Below are 24,018 nucleotides of genomic sequence, written 5' to 3'. Positions count from 1 at the left end.
ATAGTTGAATATCAATATAATGTCAAAAATAGATAACAATATGTTATTATTATTATGAGAATAAAAAATTTTATGCAATGTATATAACAAATAATCAATTATTAAAGATAATCCAATTATCAGTAGTTTATCTCATGAAATAGTCAGACGCAGACGAAAACTGAAATAACTGGAGAATTATATAAAAAATTATTAATTATACAAATTAATTTTGGTATTAGAATAACTTTTAGAAATTGGTTACAAAAAGTTATATCTCAAGTAGTATAACAGTAGTCGTATAATAATTAAAATGTTGAATAGTACTTAAGTAAATTATTAATATATCTATGTCAGCATTTACAGTAAATATAATTTATTTTGCATAAATTTATAATGAGCATTACATCTACACAGGTATGTACAAATATTTTTAATGTAATGCAGGTCTCGATCAGTCTTTAGTTGCTGAGAGCCTGCTAAAAAGGACATCAAGCAGATCTCTCTAGATCGAACTTGGCTAAGGTTATGTGATTTCATTCGTCGAACACTTTTTTTTACATAAAAAATAATTCGTAATAAATATAAAATCTTTTTAATAATTCATGGCATATAATAACTTGATAAAAAATGAATTTACAAAAAACAAAAAAAACATTACTTTTATTATTCAAGTAATAATTAAAAGTATAATATCGAAGAGAAGGAGTAAATGAGTAGTCATTGTCCATAAAAAATGGTACTACTGCTAGAAAAATTGAAAATAATGAGTTTAATCATGTACTTTAACATGCTGCGAGGATATTGGAACGTTCTTAACTGATAATTAATTTTAATATTGGTTAATACTAATTGGTAAATGGTACCTCAACCACCACTCAGTCAACACTTACCAATCAATCTATGCCAAGAAGTATTTCAATTATAAAAATAATTCTCTGATTATAAACTTTAAGCTAAATAACTATATTTTTCAAATAAAATTGTTTGCTTTTCTATTCAAGTAAACTTCAATGCTTAAACACCTTTTTTAAAATTGATTAATACGTTATTTTATCTTAAAACCTTTTTGAATAAATTTTTGTTCCATTTGGTTTTCTATTTTCTGAATGAAATTTTTTTGTTCTTAATAGTCTATAATATAATTGCTTTAGAACCAGTAGATGATTGTAATTCTTAATAGAATAAATTCATCAATCAACAACTATCCCTAAATGTATTTACTCGATGATTTCATTCTCTGTTTGCGAGTGAACAATCACGCATTCGTAATTTAAGCATTCTTTATTTCTAAATTTATTCAGAAAATTCTTAATCTAATTATAAATGATCAGAATGAGTTGGACTGTGATGTTGAGCCCAAGTTGAAGGCGCTTGATTGAAATTAACAGATATAGTGACAGGATGAAGAACAGTATCTGGTCCAGTGTCAGGAACGTAAGTGAGATGCGGCCTTAAAAGAGAAGATTCAATTGTAAGAGGTACGTAAAAAGCTCCACCTTCGTGCAAAGCAAATATTGGTACTCCATGAGATTTTTCTGACGTCGGTATCGGACTTGATTTTATTCTTTCAGCAGAAAATCTCTGTTTAATTGAACTTTTAAACTTGTAATTCGATGTTGGCCTCGGACCAGATGAAGGTGGAGTATGTGAATGTGTGCTGTGATTACTGTCATCACTAACAACTGTTGGTGGAGGGATAATTGGTCTTGGACGTTCTGTATCTCCGAACGAGCTTACTCCAGAACTTGAGCCATGATCCGATTGACTATTTGGTGGACAGATGGTGGGAATACTAGTGTGAACAAAGCTTGATGGATTTGTACTATTGATTACCGGCAGTTCTGGATGAGGAAAACCAAGACGGTCACCTATTAAAAAAAATTTAATTAATTAATTGAAGTTAGATATTACAATCAGTTTTATTTATTCATTCATTTACATTATGCTTACTATATATTCATAATTAATTATGCCTACCAATTTTGATATTTTTAGTTTTTATAAAAAAAGGGAATCATTATATGTTTACTCTGTAATAATTATTTTTGATAAATAACTAACTGAAACTTCATAAAAAGTTTAGTCGATAAAAAAATGTATTCAATATTAAGTAAAAAAACGCAAGAAAAAATGGATTTACCAAAAACTTGATGACTTTATAATTAATATGTGATTTTTATAAGATTACTTCATAACAGCCTTAAAATTATTCTTCAGAAAAAAAATGACTGTAAATTGAAACATGTCTTCCCATTAATGCTCTCAATTGAATTTAATTATGATCTTATTCAAAATCAAAGTATCTGATTTATGGTTACAGAATGAAAAAATTGAAGGTCTAAAAGATGGAAATGATTATACAGTCAAATGAAATTACTTACTTGTGGCAACAATTTTTTCGCAATGCTGCTGTAAGTGGCTAACTAACTGTACACAGAGAGAATCTCGTGCGAAAAAGCCTTCTGCCTCTACAAGAAAATGCATTGTCTCACTTAGACATTCTTGAAAACCCAACCTATAATGTTCAGCAGCTGTTGATGCAGATGTCGAATGTGAAACACTATCAATGCTATCTTCTGGATGTGTATGAACGGGTGTTGCGGATGTATGCTTTGAATCTTTAAGAATAATAAATGTAATTAATTACACCATAAAAATCTCATCAGCTTTTTGATTTTTTTTTTTACAAATTAACTCAATATAATAAATGGAAATAAAAGCTTACCTTGATGAACACCTTGAAGATATTTCATATGACGAATAGCCATCTCAATTATTTCTGTTTTTTCGACTCTCCCCCGGCCTTTCTTCAAGTACTCAGTGGGTATGAGCCTACTTAGGTCAGCCAGACAGTTGTTCATTCTATCTCTTCTCCTTTTTTCGATAATTCTATGCGACATGGGATCTTGCTGTAATCAAAGCAAACAAACATCTCATTAAAAATCAATTATTCAGATTTATTTTTTATCGAAAAAAAATAGATTAAATTTCTATTTATTATTCTAATTGTGGCAAAGAGTAAAAATAAGTGCTTCAGTACATATTCAATGGATTTATTTACGTCATAAAAGGTTTTTGCTTTAATTGCACTCATTGAAAATGCCAGTCATTGATTATTTACGTCATATATATATCAATGACATTTCATCATTATTATGCAGAAGCATACTTCTATTAACATGTCAATTTTTATAACAATTATCCAAAAGTAAAACAATTCGATGTATTTATATCTTATTATCACCTCTTTATTCAAACATCGTTTTTTCCTCGACGATGATGAATGCAATGGTTCATCGTGACTATTCGGTGTATAATACTGCATATTTAAAATATTTTCCATGCTGTGGGTGACCATCGTAAATACAATTAACAACAAAATAATTTTAAAAACTAATTAAAAACACTAGTTGTTTTATTTACACTATTTTTAATTAATAATTATTAAAGAATTTTCAAACGTTATATTTGAAACACTTAATAATAGTTCACTTGAAATTCAATTAACGAATTACTATCCACTTCGATTAAATCAATCAACTCGACTGAAGCAACTGCGTTCATGTTACACAGTCATGATCGAGTGGATGACTGTGAGTAGTACTCAACTTTACTCAACTACTTATGTTCCTTTAGTGGGCCAACCAACATTGCCCTCCTAATACCCCCGCGTCAACCGTATCATCACGTGTACACTCCTTTGGTGGATATAAACAATAACACGTGAGGATTACAAACATACATGAATTTTCCTTTAACTCTCAAGAATAATTACATATCCAGTCAGAAGGCCTTAATGGAGTTAAAATGTTTATAGAATCAGAGCCCCAATGGATGATCAACAGAAAATGTGAAATAAAAAAAACCAAAGTCATACCGCTATCTTAGAGTTCAAAAGAATCATGCTTCAGAAGCGGATAAAGGCAGTAATTTCAGTGACCTTACACCCTAGCATTTTGTTGTTTATCTCAAATATATGTATTATAAAAACGTGAAGCTTTTGCATAATTTTTGTACAATTATTTTTCTTTTTAAGTTTTTAACCTTGAAATTATCGATTTCTTTGAAATAATTTTTTACAGATAATTATTTTATGGTAATTTTTTATTTATATCTTTGAATAAATGTACAAAAGTAATAGAATATTCTTAGGGTTGGATAATTAAAAATGAAAATTGTATTTTAGTTTGATAAATTGTACTGTAAGAGATCATTCCATTACAAATGTTTTACTTTATATTTAAGGATGTTTTCTAAAATATATTTTGGATATTGATTGAATGCACATGAAAGTTATGAATTGTTGTTGTTTGTGAAAATATATTTCAACTTTAAACGATGAGAAAATGAATATAACAATTACAGAAATGCAACCAAAGTTAAATTATTCACGAATTTTGAACATAAGACTATTTATATTTCTGTATGTTTTTAATTAATTTGACAAATAGCAGCTCATTTCCCTCAACATATCAATATGTGGATCTGAACAGAATACAATGTGTAACACTCCCATAAATTTTTTTGAGTACAACCTAAATTACATACATCGATGTAACAGGTGTTTTCAACGGAAAGAATATGCAATCAGCAGATGTAGATAATTGACACTCATATTTTTGTACCTCATCACCAGTGTAATCGTTTACTGGATTGTTATTGTTTAATGCAACATAATTATTTATAGTAATCTGAAATGATATTAACATTGAACGAAGCATCGAGAAAATGTATATTGATCTATTCAATAGCAGCACGTGATTTAGCTTGCAAATGATGGATAAAAAATGAAAAAGAAAATGCGTTGAATGGGGTCAAGAGATATGAGAAAAACTGGATATATCTGGAATATTTGAACTCTGTGCTCAGTATAAACATTCGCATTAAGGTCCGGTTATCACTGCAAATGACGGAGCTGGCCCCCTGTATATTTTTCAAACGATAACTGGGATTCACCGGATCTTTAGTCGTCTGACAACAAGCTATTCTCTTTCTCTTTCTATGTTATCATGTCTGGTGCATAATTTCGTTTTTTACAATCTTAGGTTACTTGAGGTGATTGACTTTGTTAGCACAATCAGGAGTTTTTTACACACCTAAAATTTTAATTAACATGGTATAGCTTACTCCTTAAACTAACATCAGTAACTGTGAGAAATATCTTTGCAAGATGATTGAAAAAATAAAAATTATTATAAGTATCAAATTGGCTGATGCTTAAAGAAAAATAATTTTATAAAATATTTGAGATTATTTATGTCTCATGTTGGATAAGAATATTGGGGGGTTTTATTAAAATTTTTATAAATTTTTTTTGTACAAAATAGTTTATATTTATCAATATTATGCTTATTCAACTTTCAAAGTTCAATAAAACTTTCATAATCCTATCAATTGAGATTAATTTATTTTAAATATTTTATTGTAATATCTGTCATAAAAAAAAACTTTATACTATTCAAATTCATTAAATGATTTAAGTTAAAGAAAATTATTAGAAACATTTATTTCCACTGAAATTTTTATATTTATTACAAATGAATCATTGATTAAATTCATTAAAAGTCCACATGTTAAACTGAAGCATTTTTTCCGAGCAGATCTTGCATTTGAACGATACTTGTCACCTTCTTGATATATTGATGTGTAAAAAATGATCGATAGCTTGTGATAAAAAAAATATTCACGTGAACTCGTCCAAGTTTATGATGAAAAATGTGCAGACAAGGCAAATATTAATTGTTGATCATGAAAAACTATGCATGCAAGCTTCAATGACTTTAAATAAAAAATGAAATACACTTTTAACTCCAATGATTAATGAAGCATTTTAAATTTGACTAATAACATGATTGAGGCGAGCAAGTATGTGAAGTTAATAAAGCGGAAGTATAAAAATCTTCATAAAAAACATGAATGAAATTAAAATACATGCTCTCGAGACATTTCCTAACATATAGCAAGGATGATTGTCCTCGTGCAAAAAAACATAAGGACAGCGCTCGATATGGATTGTTTACGATGGCTCAATTGCTATTTATAGAAGGTCATGAAAGGTTTTTTTTATGCACATATTATAAAACATAATTTTAAAAACAAACTATTTGAATAATAAGTAGCAACAAAACAACGCTATCAACTTAATGACAAAAAATGAATCATCGATTAACCAAGTTATCCGTTTCTTACTATTGAAAGTTCTTCAAGAAAATTATTGCAATAGAAGCCAAAACATACATGTGTTTCTATTTAACGATGACTCTTAAGCTGCTAACTTGTGCTGGTTTCGATGGAAAAATGAGAATATTATCGTCCAACACACGTGTCAAGTCTTAAAGCAATAATCGATAAGTAGACAATAAAATTACCGTTACATAGAAAATTACTGGACACTACACTAAAGTAAACTTTAACTATCAAATAAAGGAAAAAAAATAATAACTGCACTTCAACTTCCAATGAATATTTTATGTTTTTTTTTTATGTAATAAGCGTTTATTTGAATTGTATCAAAATAAACTCTTTACCCTTCAATTTCTCTATTTTATTTTTAATTTATTGATTTATAAATACCAGTACTCACCAGTTTATCAATTTAGAATACTTTTTTAAATTAATTCGAAATTTAAAATCGTAATTACTTTAGAATGTATTCAAACTTTGTCACTACTCTTGAACTTGCATTCATTTAATTGAATAAATTTAAAAAAATTTTAATTAATAATTATCTTAAACTATTTTGTTTTTATGTTTTTTATTATTTATTTTAGCCTTGAAAATAAGAAAATAAATTGAATCATATAAAATAATTTAGAAAATTATCTTTTTAATAATAACGTATAATTATAAAATATATTCAAGATGTTTCATAATGAATTTTCTAAGTATAATATTCTAGAAATTTTACTTTATATAACATCAAGAATTTCAGTTGAATTTAATCAAACAGATTTTAATAATATCTCAAATTAAGGGTGGGTAATTCTGGTCAAAAATTGTCCATAAAGTTGACTAAATATGGTTCCATTACAAAACTTTTCCTGATTGAAAATATAAACGAATAATAGATGATTAATCAGAGAAAAGAAGTTTTCCCTTTTATCGTTGTGATAATACTAACTCGTTTATGCGGTAATAAAAGGGAAAATATTTGCGGGATTTTCTCAGTATTTATTATGCCCTATTACAACTCAGTCACGAAGTCTCCAATTGTTTCGTTGAAAACAATTACGTAAAAGTATTTATTTATTATATTTTTAATCTATATAATAACAAAGATTATGGCGCATCACTTTTTCTAAAAAACGTTTCATTGGATAAATTTTTTTTATCTTTTCTACATATTTACTTCGATACTCTTAAGATTTTAATTTATTTTTTTTACTCCACTCTGATTTTATATGTGCAATAAAATTGGAATTTCATGCCACTACTCCTACAGAGTTTCGATCACCTGGATACTAATGATTTATTTATGCTAAAGTGCATTGATTCACGTCGAAGAGTTCAGTTCACGTTTTATCAGTGGTTTATTATTTCTATCGTGACAGCCCATGATACTTTTTCGCGTGTAACTGTCAAAAGAATTTAAATCATCATTAAAACAATTTATCTAAAAGCACGATTCAAAACAGTTATCCTACAATTAAACTATCGTTATATTCGCCAATATTGACGTTCAATGATTGCTATTCTACGATTCAATTCATATTATACTCGAAAGTGTCTATATAGTCAATATAGTACTTTCTCTTCCATATTATAATCACATAAAATTATTTAATGGAGAAAAAAAATAATTTTTTTTGTCACTTAATATCTATCCGGTATAATTTGTTCTTGCTATTTTGAACCAAGAGTCTATAAGCGAAACAAATTATTTATGAGGTTCAAAAAATTTTTTACCGTTGATATTATCATACAATAGTACAATTGATCATGAATTTAAGAAGATCTTCCAATGATAATACTTTAAATCAAATTTTTTCAATCAACAATCAAAATGAACTGAACACTTAATTTATCTTGAATTCATCAATAAAATTGGCAATAACCTGAATATCGTATTCATTTCTGATTGATTGAAATTTTATTCCAAGAACGAAGATAGTAATTTCGGAATGAGTTATCAGAAGAAGGCAAGAAGCAATTTTTATTCATCAAAAGGACTTATAATAGTAATAATAATTGAATTCATGATAATATTAATGCATAATAATTTTTTAGTACCATTAAGACATTGAGATTAACTGCTATAGAACAAATTATAATATCAAAAAACAGATTGCCAAATAAGAAAGAGAAACTGAATAATGATAAGCTCATTAAAAGCAGGTGATGAAGAATTCGACGATTGAAATGTATTTAACCTACTTATTTATTGTGAAATTGGTGTGGACATTACATAGGAATTGAAACTTGGCCGGATTTCTAACTATACACGTGTGATATTACACGTGTCTGACTACAAGCAATATCTTTGCTCAAGTGCAGGGCTATAAAAATGCTTGCAGCATTATCTAGCAAGGCTCCTACACGTCCATACATAATAGAAATAATATAATGTACGTGTGGAGATTATATGTATGCTAGATGAACAAGATCAGGTAGGAGAATGTAAGAAGTTACTGTGAAACCTTGAATGATTGTTGGCTTGCAGTATTCATATATAACAGCCAGACATCTTGTATAATAGTGTATCAAAAAAGCAATAAATGTAGTTGTCGGTCAATGATCACAATATTTATGACTTCTTAATGACGTAAGGAGACGAATAATAGTTGTTAATTTGTAAATATTTAGACTAGATTATCATTGCTAATTGTATTTAACGAAGATAAAAACAATTCTGAAGAACAGTGAATAACATTAACTGGTGTGAAAACACTGTTTTACATTTCTGCAAGATTCCCAAAACCTCATCAACATCATTAATATTGATTTGTTTGTGAGAATAGTACGTGGTGATGCATAACGATTTTTTTATCATAAAAAATGTTATTTAATAGTTATTGTAGACCGATGATTATAAGTAATATAGGTGATTAATGATAAAACATAAATTGAGCAAATAAATGGCGATTTCAGAAATGATGACATATTAGTAACTTTCATGTTAATTATCGTTGAAAAAATTTCTCCAACAGATTACTATGTCGTTGTATAATTATATGATAGAGTTGATATTTTATAAAAAAAAAATTACTAATGGTTCATAATAATTTTTTTCTGTAACATCAGAATTGTTTTAAAATAATACCAAGTATAATAATACGTTTATTGAAAAATTTTTCTATGTAATAATTGAAAAATAATGTGATACTTACTCTAGAAACTTTCTTCTTCGTATAAACTTCATCGTCTTCAGAAGCAGTAGCGAAGTTAAGATTGCTTTCGCAATATCCTGCACCTATCCCCATCCTATATATTTCATCTTTACACGATCTGCCATCCAAGCTAAAAAAAAATTGAAAACAACTTTATTAAATTATTTTCCTGTTATAATCAAATGTGATTTATAAATACAGTCATTTAAATAACTAAAATCAAAGTATTTAGAAGTTATACACTAATAAAAAAAACATTTCACATGAATATAGAATTTTAAGTATTCACAAAAGAATACATAAATAGCTATAAATCTTTGAATCTATGCACATGAAAGAAAAAAATTATGAATTTATTTATCTTTCATGAGCTTTAAAGCTGAATAGTTCATAAAGGATGAAAAAAGCACGTTATAAATATCTTTAACTATACCAGGGAAATGATCACGAAGAGTTATTACCAGTTATTATTGCACTTGTACGAAGTAAAAAAAAATTATTTCTATAACGGAAGAATACTACGACAGCGTAGGCGGAAGTATTATCGAATGACTTTCATGCATGTTCCATCATATCTATTCTATCTATTTAGTAAAGTTTTCTCATTACAATGTAAATGTTTTGCAAGGTCTTTTGTGAAAGCATAAGGGTAAATTTGACATTTATTTCTCTTCATATAGTGATATTACATTAAGTCAATAAAAATATCAGACCAAAAAGATTAATAAATCTTTTGGATTTATAAATAAAATTAAAAATGATTTTTTTTTAGAATTTGCAATTTTTTTTATATGAAAAAATAATATGAATTTTATGATTGGATAGTTTTACTTTTATAATCTAAAGAATCACGGAAAACTTTCAAAACACGTGCCGACATATTCCAATTACCAATGGTCGTAACATAAGCACATAAAAGGTAAAAAATAAAAAATATATGAAAACCTATATCAATACTTTCCACGTGTATAACATTTTATATTTTACATCCTTGATGCCAATAAAAATTCAAGCATTTCACAACATAAAAACGCAATAGAATCAATATGTCATCATTAAACCAGTAAAAAAGTGATGGAATATTTTATCTTATTACAGAGTATTTTATGAATGTAATAAGAAAAGTTAATGAAGTGCGGAGGAAAATAATTTTTCACTTCTACTTCTTGGAACTTTATCCCTCGAATAGTAGTTATTATTCATCTAAACATATAATTAGTTTATTTTCTCACTTATAAATGTTAGACAGGCCGAGATCGCAAATGCAATCAATAGAAATGAAGTGATTAACTACAGAAATAAACAAAAATTATTGAATATTAAATTACAATTTTATTAACATTAATTAGTAAGGTTTTCATGAAGAAAATGTATGAATTTCTTTTTCAAGTTAAATGCATTTGACTTGGATATATAATACCAATATGCTCTCCAAGCTCGTTAGTAAATATTTACTTAAAAGCAAAGAGCTTATGGAACAGAGAAAATAATAAAAACAAAATGATATTTGTGAAAAGAAAATATTTTATTGCTGCAACAGATCAGAAGTATATTTTTTGACGGTCTTCTTATTTTTGCCTGAGGAAAAATCAATAATTGAAAAAAAAAAATTATTTTTCTTCAGCAAATAGAAACCACATACAAGTTACATTAATTAAAACTCCAATATCAGTTTAATAATTTTATAATTTGTCAATAATAACTTTTTTATGTACATCTCTACATAATCTCTACATCTCTCATTAATTATTTTAACAATCCATTAATAGAAACGAATACAAGTGTAGACATTAGAGATCAAATAAAAACGTTGAAAGCGTGAGATATTTTCCACATAATGAGGAAACGTCTTACCATACACGTGTACTACAAGTTGGCTTATACGATCGAATGAAAGCTCAGTTAACTCACGAATCGTTCACGTGGACTCCAACGTGTTCGGTGAGAAATGATAATGTTACTTTGTTACGTACGAAAGTATGGTTGACTCTACGAGAAGACTTTGATCGGAATTTTTGTATATCATTCTAACAAAATATGAAAAATAATTTAATGAAAAATACAAAGATATAAATGTTTTTATCATTTAATAATAGTATTTCTGATAAAGATTTATCTAACATCAATGAATATATTAATGGATGATAAAATTAATTTTATTGTCATTGAATAAATGTTAAAGTCTACTGTTGCTTTTTTTTGCATTCAGAATCTCATTAATTTTATAAGAGTATTCAAAAATTAAATTAATTTAGTTATCAAAAAAAATTTATTCATAAAGTATAGTGATTGTAAATTCTTTGATTGATTACAAATAATTATTATACATTTTTTGTAATATAAAATGACTTCATAAAAACATTCAATTATTCAAGAAAATCATATTTTTAGTATGATTTTAATTATCATTTTTTTTTTGGAAAATAAATTATAATAAGCATCATTGAACAATATTTGTCGATGCATAAAAAAACAATTCTAATTATAATTAAAAACTTCTCATAATTTTTTATATCATAAAAAAGTATACTCATCATGAAATTAGCAGTTTTTATTATTTACTCATTAATCAACAATAAAACAATAAAAAGAAGTCATGTTTATGTTATAGTATTATAAATAAACAGAGTGGATTCCTTTCAATATATTTTTTTATGAATACAAAGGAGATTAAACTTTTTTGTAAAACAAATGGAATATTAAAGTTATTTATAAACTGTGATTGATCAAGTAATTGACATTTACACATCGTCATAATAATATTCAAAGCAAAAGAAAGAGAGATATACTTGAGCAGTACCTATACAGAGCATTGTAAAAAAAAAAATTGGTATCCCATACTACAAACTAACGCGTGGCAAGCAACGTGACTTGGTGGGTATGTAACTGAACTCGCGTGTGATTCTCGTGCATAACATACACAACTAATGTCTGTCGGTATCATACTTGAGAACGCAACCAACATAATTCGAAGTATACCAGTGAGTCTTAACACGATAGACTGACCAACACTGATACAATCTACTAATGAGTGTAACTACACTGCATTTATCTCTTAGGCTGTAAAGACGCATATATTTTTCTTCGTTCGTTGAACGAGGAAATTATAATTCACTGATGATTTAAGGAAAAAATATAAAATTACTCTATATCAATAAAATTTAATATCAAAAGTTGGATTCTTCAGTGAGCAAAATTTTTCATCTCCTACAACGCCTACGAGTCTCAGAATAATTCGTGATTCTGAAAATAACTTGGGAAAGTTAAAATGTCTAGTTAATAAATATAGATGTAACTAGTTATAAAATGATTATAAAAATTTATTCCAAGAATTCTTGAAGTGGGCGAGAAGTCTAATATTTGATGAATATCTGCATCTTGAGATCATTACAAGCACTGCAATTTAAAAAAACGAATTTTATCATGGGGATTTACTGATCACGGTGGAATATTTCGTCATATAATCACAAAAATTTGAAGAAACAAATTAAAATAAATATATTTATACAGTCGATAATTATATAATTATATATTTTGATATAATCAATTATATAAGATTTGACCGAATAATTATATTGTTATATACTTTCAAAATAAAATGTATTTTGAGAAATATATTTTTTGCCCGTGTAGGAAGAAATAGAAACAACAAGGTAATTTGAGAGTGATTACATTTTGATCAATATCTGGTCAACTGCGTCTGTATTATTAAGAAAATGTGATTTTCTCACTCTGAAAGAAATTTTTTTTTTAAATTTCAAATGTTATAATAAAAAAATGAAATATTTGTCAAGTATTTGGAGTAAATAAAAGATAATGATAATTAACGACAAACTGCGCTTATTAAAATTAGTGATAATATGTTTACCAACTCAATTAAATGACTTAATTGATAAATTGAGAAATACGTTATTTTACGGTTTTTAGAATTGATCAACAAAAAATAATCGTCAATTATCGTTCTCATTTCTTGGAATGAAATCACGTGCTGATGACTAGTAGGTTTTAAATTTAAAAAAAATCATCAAACCTTCTATAAAAAGTTTCCAAAATCAAATAGACAATACTGTGTAACGACTAATATCAATAACAACGGAAAAATATGTATTGTAACAATTTATAAAAAAATACAATCAAGTTACAAGAAGTCAATATAATATTTTTTAAGTGATAACAAAGTGACGAGAATATCTGATAAAAAAATTAATATCAGAAATATAATTAAACAATAAAACACAATACAAATACTTGATGTCATCTTTATCAAAAACGATAATCACACAAAACTTACTTGACATTGAAGCTATTTTTTCAAACTCCCTACAGAGAAAATTAATTTCATTACGATAATAAAATTGTAATCACATCAGAGAAAACATATTTTTTGAATAATTATTCATTTTATTGCTCCAATTTCTTGGTATTCAAAGATTGCAAATGTGAGGGTCGAGTTATATAGTAACGAGGTGAATTTACATAACATTCTGATAGAATAAAAGACAGAAAGATGTAGGATGTAAAAGTTGAGCATAAACGAGCAGGCGTGTCGACATATTCACATTCTTCCAAGAGATGGGCAAACGTCTAATAAACTATCATTACCAATATCATCATTGTAAGACTCAGGTGGATTCCCAGCAGGAAGTAATATAAGTGAATAATATGGGAAAATACCAGCCATAATTTTTCATTAACCTCAGTACACTAGTTTTATTTGAATTGACAATACTAATTGAAAAGTTGACTCAGTGAACATTTTTGATCTCAAGTCACGATATGTGCATTATTTGTCTGTTTTACACTCTAATATTTACAATTAAACCAGACACATAATGTTTGTATCGCTGCTATAATTATTTTTCGAGCAACAGTTTAATATTTTCTATTAATTAACACAGATACGGATACCAAGACCGAAAGATATTTTAAAAAAATAATGAATTGTTTAGAAAAATTGCAAAACTCATTGAACGATAGAATGTGTTGTTTGAACAGTAAATAACTAGAGTAAACAAAGTATTTATGGTAACTATTCATGAGAAAATATTTTTTTATACAGAGTCATTACTTTTCTCAGCATATAACACTCCTGACATGACACGAACATGATTTTATTGATAATAATAATCTATAGGAAAAAAAAAGTAATAAATGCCTACCCATTTTCTATACAAATTATCTAGCATAATTTTTTATTATCATATTCGTTCATAAACGATACGTATATATCGATCACCACTATCTAGCTTTGATGGATATAAGATCTTAAAAGCGAATATAGATAATGTCTATACAAAGTGACACAAATACTTGGTGACGTTCATTTATGCATCTACCTATATCAGACAAAATCGTTCATTTCCATGACGTACACTATGAGTATATATATAACTTACGTCAGAGCTTTTCGTGTCACGCACAATTTTATTTGTCTATAACCCTGTTGACATAAACTAGTCAACCGTACGTTCAATTTTGATCAATCAATATGAGAGCACAGCGAACTCCAAGATGTTATAGACTGCTTTCTATGTAGCAAGTGAAGAATGAAAAGCATCGAAGAATGCGGAATTCAAATCAACCGGTGGTTCAAGGACGTTATATTCTCACAGGTGAGAGCAGTAAAAGAAGACACTTGGAGTAATCATGACTGATTGGAGTTAAATTTGAATTCACTTTATTTTCTATTGGAAACAATTAGAGTCAATATGAAAATAAATCGATTAATAAAGAGCTTACTATCAATACATGTAATATTTGTTCATTCCGGTGTTAGTATTGAAAGACTTCAGGATTAAAATAATTACATAAAGTATAAATAAAATAGCATTACTACGTTTTTTCATTCATAAAACCTTTTTAGGTTTGAGTTCATTAATCTGGAAGCCTTGAATTGCAAGATAATTAATACCAAAGGAGCTTTTGAAAGTGCAAGAATATTTATAAGCAATTACTGGAATAAGCTAAGATTTTTCTTGGCAAATAATTTTTTATTATTCTTTTATAATACAACCGGTTTAAAGGTGTTCTTCTGACTTAATTCTCGTTGTAATATTGAAGAATAATTCAATGATAAAATTTTTTCAATGCTGTGAACATAAATTGTCATATTTCGTTTAATGATATGGAAATGACTTGACAAATTTGGAGGTTTCTAGATTAATCGAGATTTGTTTGGACATTCTGAAGATCTCGCAAAACTTTTTCGTCATGTGCGTGCATACATAATCAATCAATACAGATGAAATATTCTCAATATTGAATAAATGCAAAAAATCAAAAATAATAATTTTTTATTGATTGAATTAAAATAAAAAAAATATCATGATTATATATTTCTTTCACGAGAGCTTATCTGAAATTATGTTCCGCGTATTTATGTTATTATATACCATGTCTGAACACTTTTTTTATGCACGGATGTATCAATAGTATAGTGAGATCGTACACGTTTAGGACAAGAATAAATCGAGATCGATTGATTGACAGTGTCAACGGCCTGCAAAAGCTGTTATGTAGAGACGTGAAATCATGTGCGTGACTCTCGAATAAAATGATTCAATAATATATTCTTCGCTATTTTTTTTCTTGTATTTTATATACACGACGTCTTGGTTCTAAATTCAAATGAACTGTCTCGACAAATTCCCGAAATTTCCGAGGCGAAATAATGGCAAAACGATAATCATCATGAATTTAAAAATAAAAAAATCAGCAAACCAAGCACGATTACATTTTGCTAATATATCTATTTATCATATTAGACAGTCACTTGTGAATAAATAAATATCCACACTGTGAAATGTACTGTCTGTGAATATTTTATATAAATTCTTCCTACTTTGTAGACAGCAAAAATATTTGTTCCGAAAAAAATCTTGCGAGTTTAAAGTTAGATGAAAAAAAAAAATTAGCAATTATTATTTTTCTTTGTTTCTATGTTTCCTTTTTATCGATTCTTCAATTACTGCAGGGACTTTCGCAGATTTCTTGAATGGCCTTTAATAATTTTACAAGGTTAAACGAGCTGAAAAAACGTGATTTCCCGCATGATTTATTATGTCGAAGGACGATTTCGGGTGAGAGCGAAGCACGTGAGTCTCATGACCTCGAAAAACATTCCATCACTTTTTCATCTAAAGAAATCTGATCTTACATCATTCATTTCAATCAGAAATCACACATAAAATCAAAAATTTTTTATCAATAGTTCAAATTGAATTTCATAATTATTTAATTATATATTAATACTTAACATATGATGTCTTAATCAGTCATATTAAATGTTTTTGTTTAAAAAACAGATATGAAACGATTAACTGTAACAATAATTATCATTATATAAACCGATGTCAATCAATTTCATGAAAATAAATCAATACCACCTGTTTGCTGCAATCGTTCATATACTTGACTTTCTTACACTTCGTGTAATTGTTTTATTCAAATTAATTGATTTCCTGTGAGACTTTTATTTACTAGATCATGTTGTGATTTCTTATTTAAAATAGATTTTTGTACTTGAACAGTTGTAAACAAGCATGAAAAAAATAATTGTTTCGTTTAAGGATTTTTTTGTGCAATTAAAATTGAATAAATAATTTTCTTTCCGTTCGAAGTAACTGAGAACTCGATAAAATGTTTTGCGTGTGATTAAAAATGGGTCTCAAGGCATAATCGAAATGCTCATGTTATTTTTGGCTACAGTAATCATCAACCTTTAATTAAATATCAAGAAAGAATAACATTAAATTATACTATCACACTTATACTGCCTAAATAATTCTAATATATTTTAAAATTACTAAACAACTATTTCTACTTACGACGTCATTCTTGATATTCTTGAATATAAATGAGTAGTAGGTATTATTAAAAATAAATCAACTAATACTACACGATGTGCATTTTAATAAACCAGTAAAAAATGAATCGTTTGAAATAAAAAGTCAATAAAAAATGAATAAATAATTTTCATGTAACTGTTAATACAAAATATAATAAAAGTCTCTGTACTCACCTTTCATATTTCACCTGCATCGAATGTGCTGAAGTCTCATCCCAATAATTCTGTGTCTCCATCATCTTGATTCATAGAACAGTTATCTATTAATATCAATTAACAATCAACTGACACGAATAATACTTTAATTGGTAATGAAATGTCTTAATTAATTTGCAGGAAATTAAATAAACTTCAATGTATTTTTATGTCCCACAATTCACGCAAGAAATTCCACAAATATCAATTCTAAGTTTATAAATGTTATAGTTTATGAAATTGCGAAAATATGCTTTCACGTCTTGTGATATCAACTGCGTTGGCAAAAATGAAACATTTACATACACTGATGTCTGATTCAATAATCGTTAAGTCATAATCACTGAAGTATCTAGAATAGGTTTAAGTCCAAACGTGTGGCTGTCGTCTGACACTTAAACGAATGTCACTACTTCCAAAGCCTTTCTACTGCTCTGTGGTAAACGTAACTGACCTTCTAAGAATTTTTCACTGTTACGAGGCCGCAATTTTATTAAACTGCTTACTTAAATTAATTAATCACACTCACATTAATTACAGAAAACCCCAAAATCCAAAAATTTTTAATAATTCTTCAAAATCGATGAGAATTTAATCTTTCATTTTATTCTTATCTTCCTTAATAAGTTGTATTGTTTTTTCCGTATCACCTTTAACTTCCACGATATCTTTCTTCCCTCGTTCTTACTCTTCTGGACTCTCGTTGCTCCTGCATTAACCACACACCCTTCCACGTGACCGTCCGCAGTGGGAGGAAGCCTCGAGGCTTACGATAAGGCCATTGACTCCTTCGTAAAATTCCACACGATTGCCAGGCGATCTGCGGATGCGCATGTATGAAAATGTGTTGACAGACTCTCCTATTAAGATTCTATGGTATTATAAAAAAAGTGAAAAACCGGAAGTAAAATTTATTAATACAATTATGTAATAGTTAACATATATAATATTGCAGTTAATGAATGAATGCAAAAATACTAGAGATAATAATAATTTTTTTTTTGCAAATAAAACGACAAAGCAAATGAGGGCAATTGCTTCGTTTGGCACGCGTGTCGTTATCCGGCAGGTTGCAATGTGAGTATAGAACGTGCGGCCCTGGTTCGATCTTCGTGATGGGCTACGTTGCAGGCACGAGGAGCTTCTTGGTGGGAGCAATCGCTAACTTGCGCAGGTGCGGCATAATATAACATTGTGCCATGATCGAATTATTTCACCACTTCGCTTTACTTCTTACGAAATTTTAGCATTTTATTTATTTTAAGAAAATTTATCATCTGTATTTGAATTGATTAAATCATTTTAATGACTGAAAAGGTACAAAAAGATAAATCATAAATGCATGATAATTATTAACAACCCTGATGGTGCGTGTCTTGATATGCAACTTTGGTCCCTTATGCTTTTTTGCGACGAGTGAATGGTAGTAAAAAATTTTAAATGTAAATTCATGTCAGGTAATATTTAATTTATTCATTAATTTTTAATCCTGATTAATCATCGACTTTATAAAATGTTGAGAAATAAAGAGAACACTGTAGGTGAAACTAATGAAATTTTTTTTATCAATTTTGTTTATTAATGAAAAATAATTTTCAAATTTATTTGCATTCATGTTAATTATTAAATGAAATTTTAAATTAATCTTCATAATAATGAACTTCTTTCTATGGAATATTAAATATTACAATCATTTATAAACTTGAATTTGAATAAAAATTTAATTATAATTTTTTAAACATTTTGAAGACGTTTAAAAAATATTCAAGTCTTTACATAATATCTCCCAGAAATTTATTAGGAACAATTGTTAGCATAAATCAATATTTATATCAGTATATCATAGTTCTACTTAATCAACATAAATTCAAGCATATTGAACGTAAAAAATATTTTTCACTCAATAGAACACTTCACAATGTAAAGTCAAAAGAAGTAAATAAGTATTTAAGGTGAACATTGCACCTCGTATAATGTGCCTTGATAGATACTGATAAAATACTTGTTATCAATCATGGACAAGAAGATAAACTGGTCGTAAAACAATTGTACATCTCGTGAATAATCTAACTACAAGTTATCTCTTTATTTCCTCCATTTATACGAGATAAAAATAATGATAATCCATTTTACAATCAATATCTTATAAGCTTCCAAAAAAATTTCAAAAACGTATGACTTGTATATCGAAGAATTGTACGATAAAGCTCTTATCTCTTCTGACGTTATCAAACGTCATCATGTGAGACCACATTTCTAGATTAACATGAGACATTATTAGCAGATCAGTGCTAAAAATTTTTACTCAGTATAATGAATAAGAAAATACTTGAAGTAATTTTTTTTTATCAATTAAAGCTACTTTTAATCGAGTTTCAATGTTTTATTAATGAATTTAGTGATAAGAGTAAACAGAATTATGAAAGTGTTGTTTAGTTGTTTGGTTTAGAAGAGTAAAAATAAAATAAAAATATTAGATGTAATCTAAGATGAAAAATGAACAAACTTTCACGGTGAAAGTTTGTCTGAAGAGCTTGAGACGGTACTGTGAGGAATACGGGGTGGGCGGAATCATAGTTCTACCAACGCCACGCTATGTGACACGTGCGTATGACGTCATGAGTCCGGTCACGCGAGCACTGTGTGCTCCAGGTCACGTGTCCTGTCACGCGCTTACTCCGTAACTATGTTCATTTCCCCCTGTCATCCCCTTCAATCGAATAACTTACAGAACGCTGATTACTACTATATGCGGTACAGTTCAGCTCGAGAATTCTCATTATTTCACGTTCTCACTTGCTCCATTTCTCTTCTCCTTGATCAGAATCATTCTTTTTCCCTTTTTTTATCCGTTGATTGTATGATTTGCGACTTCGATTATCGACTTTCTAAGGATTTGCATCTTTTGATTTATTTATAAAATGATTGAATATTAATTCGAAATTTATTAGTCTTCTTTATAAAAAATTTTCTTGATTTTTAATGCTTCTAACAGTAAAAATCGATAGTGATATTAATAAAAGATTGTGTAAGTACGTAAAATGTTCGAAAACATAACTTTCTAATTATTTTTTCTTCTAAAAAGTTTTATCTATGAATTTTACTAAAAATTTCCTCATTAAGAATTAATAGATATTTATAAATTAATTTTCCATAATCTCAATACGTATAGAGATTAAACTTAATTAAGATTTGAATGATATTTTTAACGTTAATTAAACACATGAATGTTTGAGTAAACATTCATTTTAAGGTCGTTGATAATAATTAGGTTACTTGTCCAATAATTTTAGTGCACAATAACAATATTTAGCAAACGTAGAAGAAGGCAATCATTATTACAGTTAATGTTGATAATATTTCAAAATCGAAATGAGGTTGAGAAAACAATCGAAAAATTATGCCTAATCATAATTATTTTTGTATCATATTTTGTTGAATATTTAATCATGAATTCCTCATATCATAAACATGTAATCGTATCAACATTATTGATATAAATTAAAAGTAAAAGAACCAACTGATATCAACAGATGTTGAAAAAAATAGTTGAAAATTTAGGATAACATTGACACTTTTAATCATACAGTATGGTTTTACCTTGAAGTATACTCATCGTCACCACAATGAATTATTGATTTAGGATTGGTTTATCGCTTAAATCTACGTGATATAAAAATTTCATAGCTACCAGTCACGCACTGTGTATCTCGACCTCAATACGATCTCATCGTACATTTATTAATATACCCAAAAATAATCTAATCGTTATTTATACTGCATCAGGTTTATATTATTCAATTTATATGTGATCATTTCTTAACTCTTCTAAATTTGTAATAAATAAAAAATATTTATTTCTGCAATTAAGCCGCACAATTGACTTAAAAAAGTGTTAATGTTTTGTATAAAATAATGATTGTTAATTATATGGTTACAAGTAATAATTTAAGTAAACATATCCATGTACCACGCGTACCCAAATTTGCAAAAATACACGTGCACGCGTTCCGAACTGTTACTTAGCGAGACGAAGCTTTAAATAACTAAAGTATTTTTCAACCGCCCTGGATGAAAATAAACTTAGTCTGTAGCAACTGCGATCTAATATTAATTCACTCTACTATTCTACAGTGTCCATATGCGGAACACTTCTGTTAGTTATCATAGAATCATTAAAGATGACGATTTTTTATCGATTTACGATATAATGAACAGCATATGCTGACATTTAAGTAATTATATAAAAAGATTTTTTACTCACCCGACTGACAGGTCAGAAATAATGTAATATGTAAAGAAAGTAGAAAGATATCAATGCTTGACAGCTTATTAGTTGACGATAGAACATGATAAAGCTCTTTTACTGCTCTTTTTGCTATAATTTGTTGTTGTAAATTATATACTTCATCGTCTCCAGCGTGTTTCACTGATGAATCTATCCCTGAAAAAAAAAAATTTGTTTTATAACCATTTCTTCATCAATATGACTGTTTTGGATTTTTTAACTGAATTATTTATTTAAAATGAAGTAAAAAATATGTTCAATTAAAAGAATTTATTACACTATATCCTATAACGCATAGTTATTTCCCTATATAACTTGTATGCACGTCAGTAACAAGAATTTAACTATTATCTATCGAAATATACTCATGGTACGAATCATTAATGTATTCAGCTGAACTGCAAATCTAGAATACCCTGAACTAAAAGTTATATTACATTAGTTCAACACAGTTTGCTACTCTTACGCAATAGTGAAAAGTCACGAGACCACTAAACAAAGCATTTTCGTATAAATAATCAATAGAAGTGATGAGTTCATTGAAATAACTAGAGAAGCCGGAAGTACATAAATCAAGTAATAGGCATTTAAATTTTTTCTTTGACATGTATTGTTGCAATACTTATTATTCATTAATGGAGTAACTGAAGAAACCGCGAATATAAAGAATTATACAGCTTGCTACGAAGACATCTATAAAAGAAGGGGAAAATCTTTCAACACACAGTAAACAGATGTCTGTCCTCGTTCATACGCACTTCTCGTTACAGCTGCAATGAAATCTTACTTTGCAAGTTTCTAACTAGGATGAGGTGGCCTTCAGTAAATTGGAACATTCACTTTTAATTATTTAGTACACCACCTGCATATTTTTCACACCCTGTTATTTTAAATTTTAACTTAAAAGTATTATTTCGTGAGTTCATAATTCATTCTTATGGATTTTTATGTCTTTTATATCGTTATTATATCGTTGAATATAATACTTTACTTCGATAACTATGCTAAGTCATTTGCTATGTAAAAAATAGGTGACAATAAATTTTTTATCAAGATTTTGTATTACATGGTCTAGTTGCTTATTGAAATAGCTGTACCAATACAATAACAAATGAAATGAACAATAATGTTACAATTTAGAAAAAAAAATAATAGTAAATTTTCTAATATCAGCTGAGATCGTATTTTTAAACAAAAATGCTAATTTTGCTTGGCATTAATGATAAAAATAAATAGTTACTAATGACATAGAAATATATTAATATGTATCAACACATTTAATATAAAATATTGATTTTTGATATTAATATTCACTTTTACTCTTATTAATATTCTTATAATTTATTACTTGTAGATTTATCTGTTATCAATAGAATGGTTTTGGTTAAGTAAAACATTTAAAAATGAATTTCTTTCATTGATAAAATGTAGTAATTATTGATTACCTTTTTTTCTAATTTTTTGTTCAAATAGTGAATTGATTTTACACACCACTCACCGCATATATTGTGTGCACGTGTTTAAAAGGGTAAAGCGTGGTCAGGCGCGTGACTTAACGGTTGAGGCGTGCCCTTCTCCAAGTCACGTGGAATGTAATGCGGCAATCGCTGATTTTCTCTTGCCCTCTCTTCTTATCATATCACCATAGGTATTTTCTATTTATCTAATTTTTCGACGAGCAGCTATAAATTAAATTTTTACATTGAAAAAAGACATTATCATTTACACGTGCCTTTATAAAATAAAAATGTTGAAAAAATGAATTGTCATGTATTACTCACGTTATAAAGGAGAACTCAGTAGTTATGAATTGATTCATTCCATATTAATTTCTGATTAGTTATTTAAGAAATTACTAAATTTATTGAAAATAATTAAAAAAAAAATTCACTAAAACATCAAAATTCGTTAATTTAATCGTTGATTATGTAAAATTATTCATTTACCGATCTTACTATTATTTACACTAACAAGTGTATATAAGAGACTCTCTATATTGATTTAACTTATTCAAATAAATCAAAAGATTGGAGTCACATTCTCATTTGTCACACGTAATTTATCATAAGAAATTTGAAGATTAAGTCATATCATTGAATGAAATAGAGCAAATATATCTAGTTTAAACATCAACCATATGAATGGAAATTTTTCTCATTAATTTAAATTTAAGTCTTTCTTTTAATTGAAGAAATACTTAAATTAACTTTAAATCAAGTTTAAAATAATTATAAAAACACATGAATTCATTTTCCACTATTCTCATCACAGATAACAATGGAAATGTGATCTGGCCTTCACAATTAACTCTTAATATTTTATTTAAAGTTCTTTTATTTTTTTGATAAATCATTCTGAAACTTTTTATAATTCCTTCATTC

General features: G+C 27.7%; 1 protein-coding gene across 7 annotated transcripts; it reads right to left on the bottom strand.

The window, feature by feature from the left end:
* Positions 1-338: 338 nt before the first annotated feature.
* LOC118064884 (hairy/enhancer-of-split related with YRPW motif protein 1-like) lies at positions 339-22,227 on the bottom strand. 7 transcript variants are annotated; one of them, XM_035079796.1, is made up of 7 exons: positions 21,915-22,227; positions 21,614-21,793; positions 17,329-18,169; positions 9,309-9,438; positions 2,708-2,891; positions 2,364-2,600; positions 1,300-1,850 (listed from the first exon to the last, which is right to left on the bottom strand). In XM_035079796.1, the coding sequence occupies exons 3-7, from the start codon at positions 17,391-17,393 to the stop codon at positions 1,300-1,302; spliced, it is 1,167 nt and encodes a 388-aa protein (XP_034935687.1). In that variant the 5' UTR covers positions 17,394-18,169; positions 21,614-21,793; positions 21,915-22,227. The 7 variants fall into 7 exon arrangements, with proteins under 7 accessions (XP_034935692.1, XP_034935693.1, XP_034935687.1 ...); XM_035079795.1 differs by lacking the exon at positions 21,915-22,227 and having other exon boundaries at positions 17,329-18,220; positions 21,614-21,628; XM_035079798.1 differs by lacking the exons at positions 21,614-21,793; positions 21,915-22,227 and adding an exon at positions 21,329-21,343.
* Positions 22,228-24,018: the final 1,791 nt, after the last annotated feature.

Source organism: Chelonus insularis, unplaced genomic scaffold (genome assembly GCF_013357705.1).
Source record: "Chelonus insularis isolate UGA/USDA-ARS -01 unplaced genomic scaffold, ASM1335770v1 contig_25_pilon, whole genome shotgun sequence".
NCBI lineage: Eukaryota > Metazoa > Arthropoda > Insecta > Hymenoptera > Braconidae > Chelonus > Chelonus insularis.
This window is presented reverse-complemented; position numbering and strand designations above follow the sequence as displayed.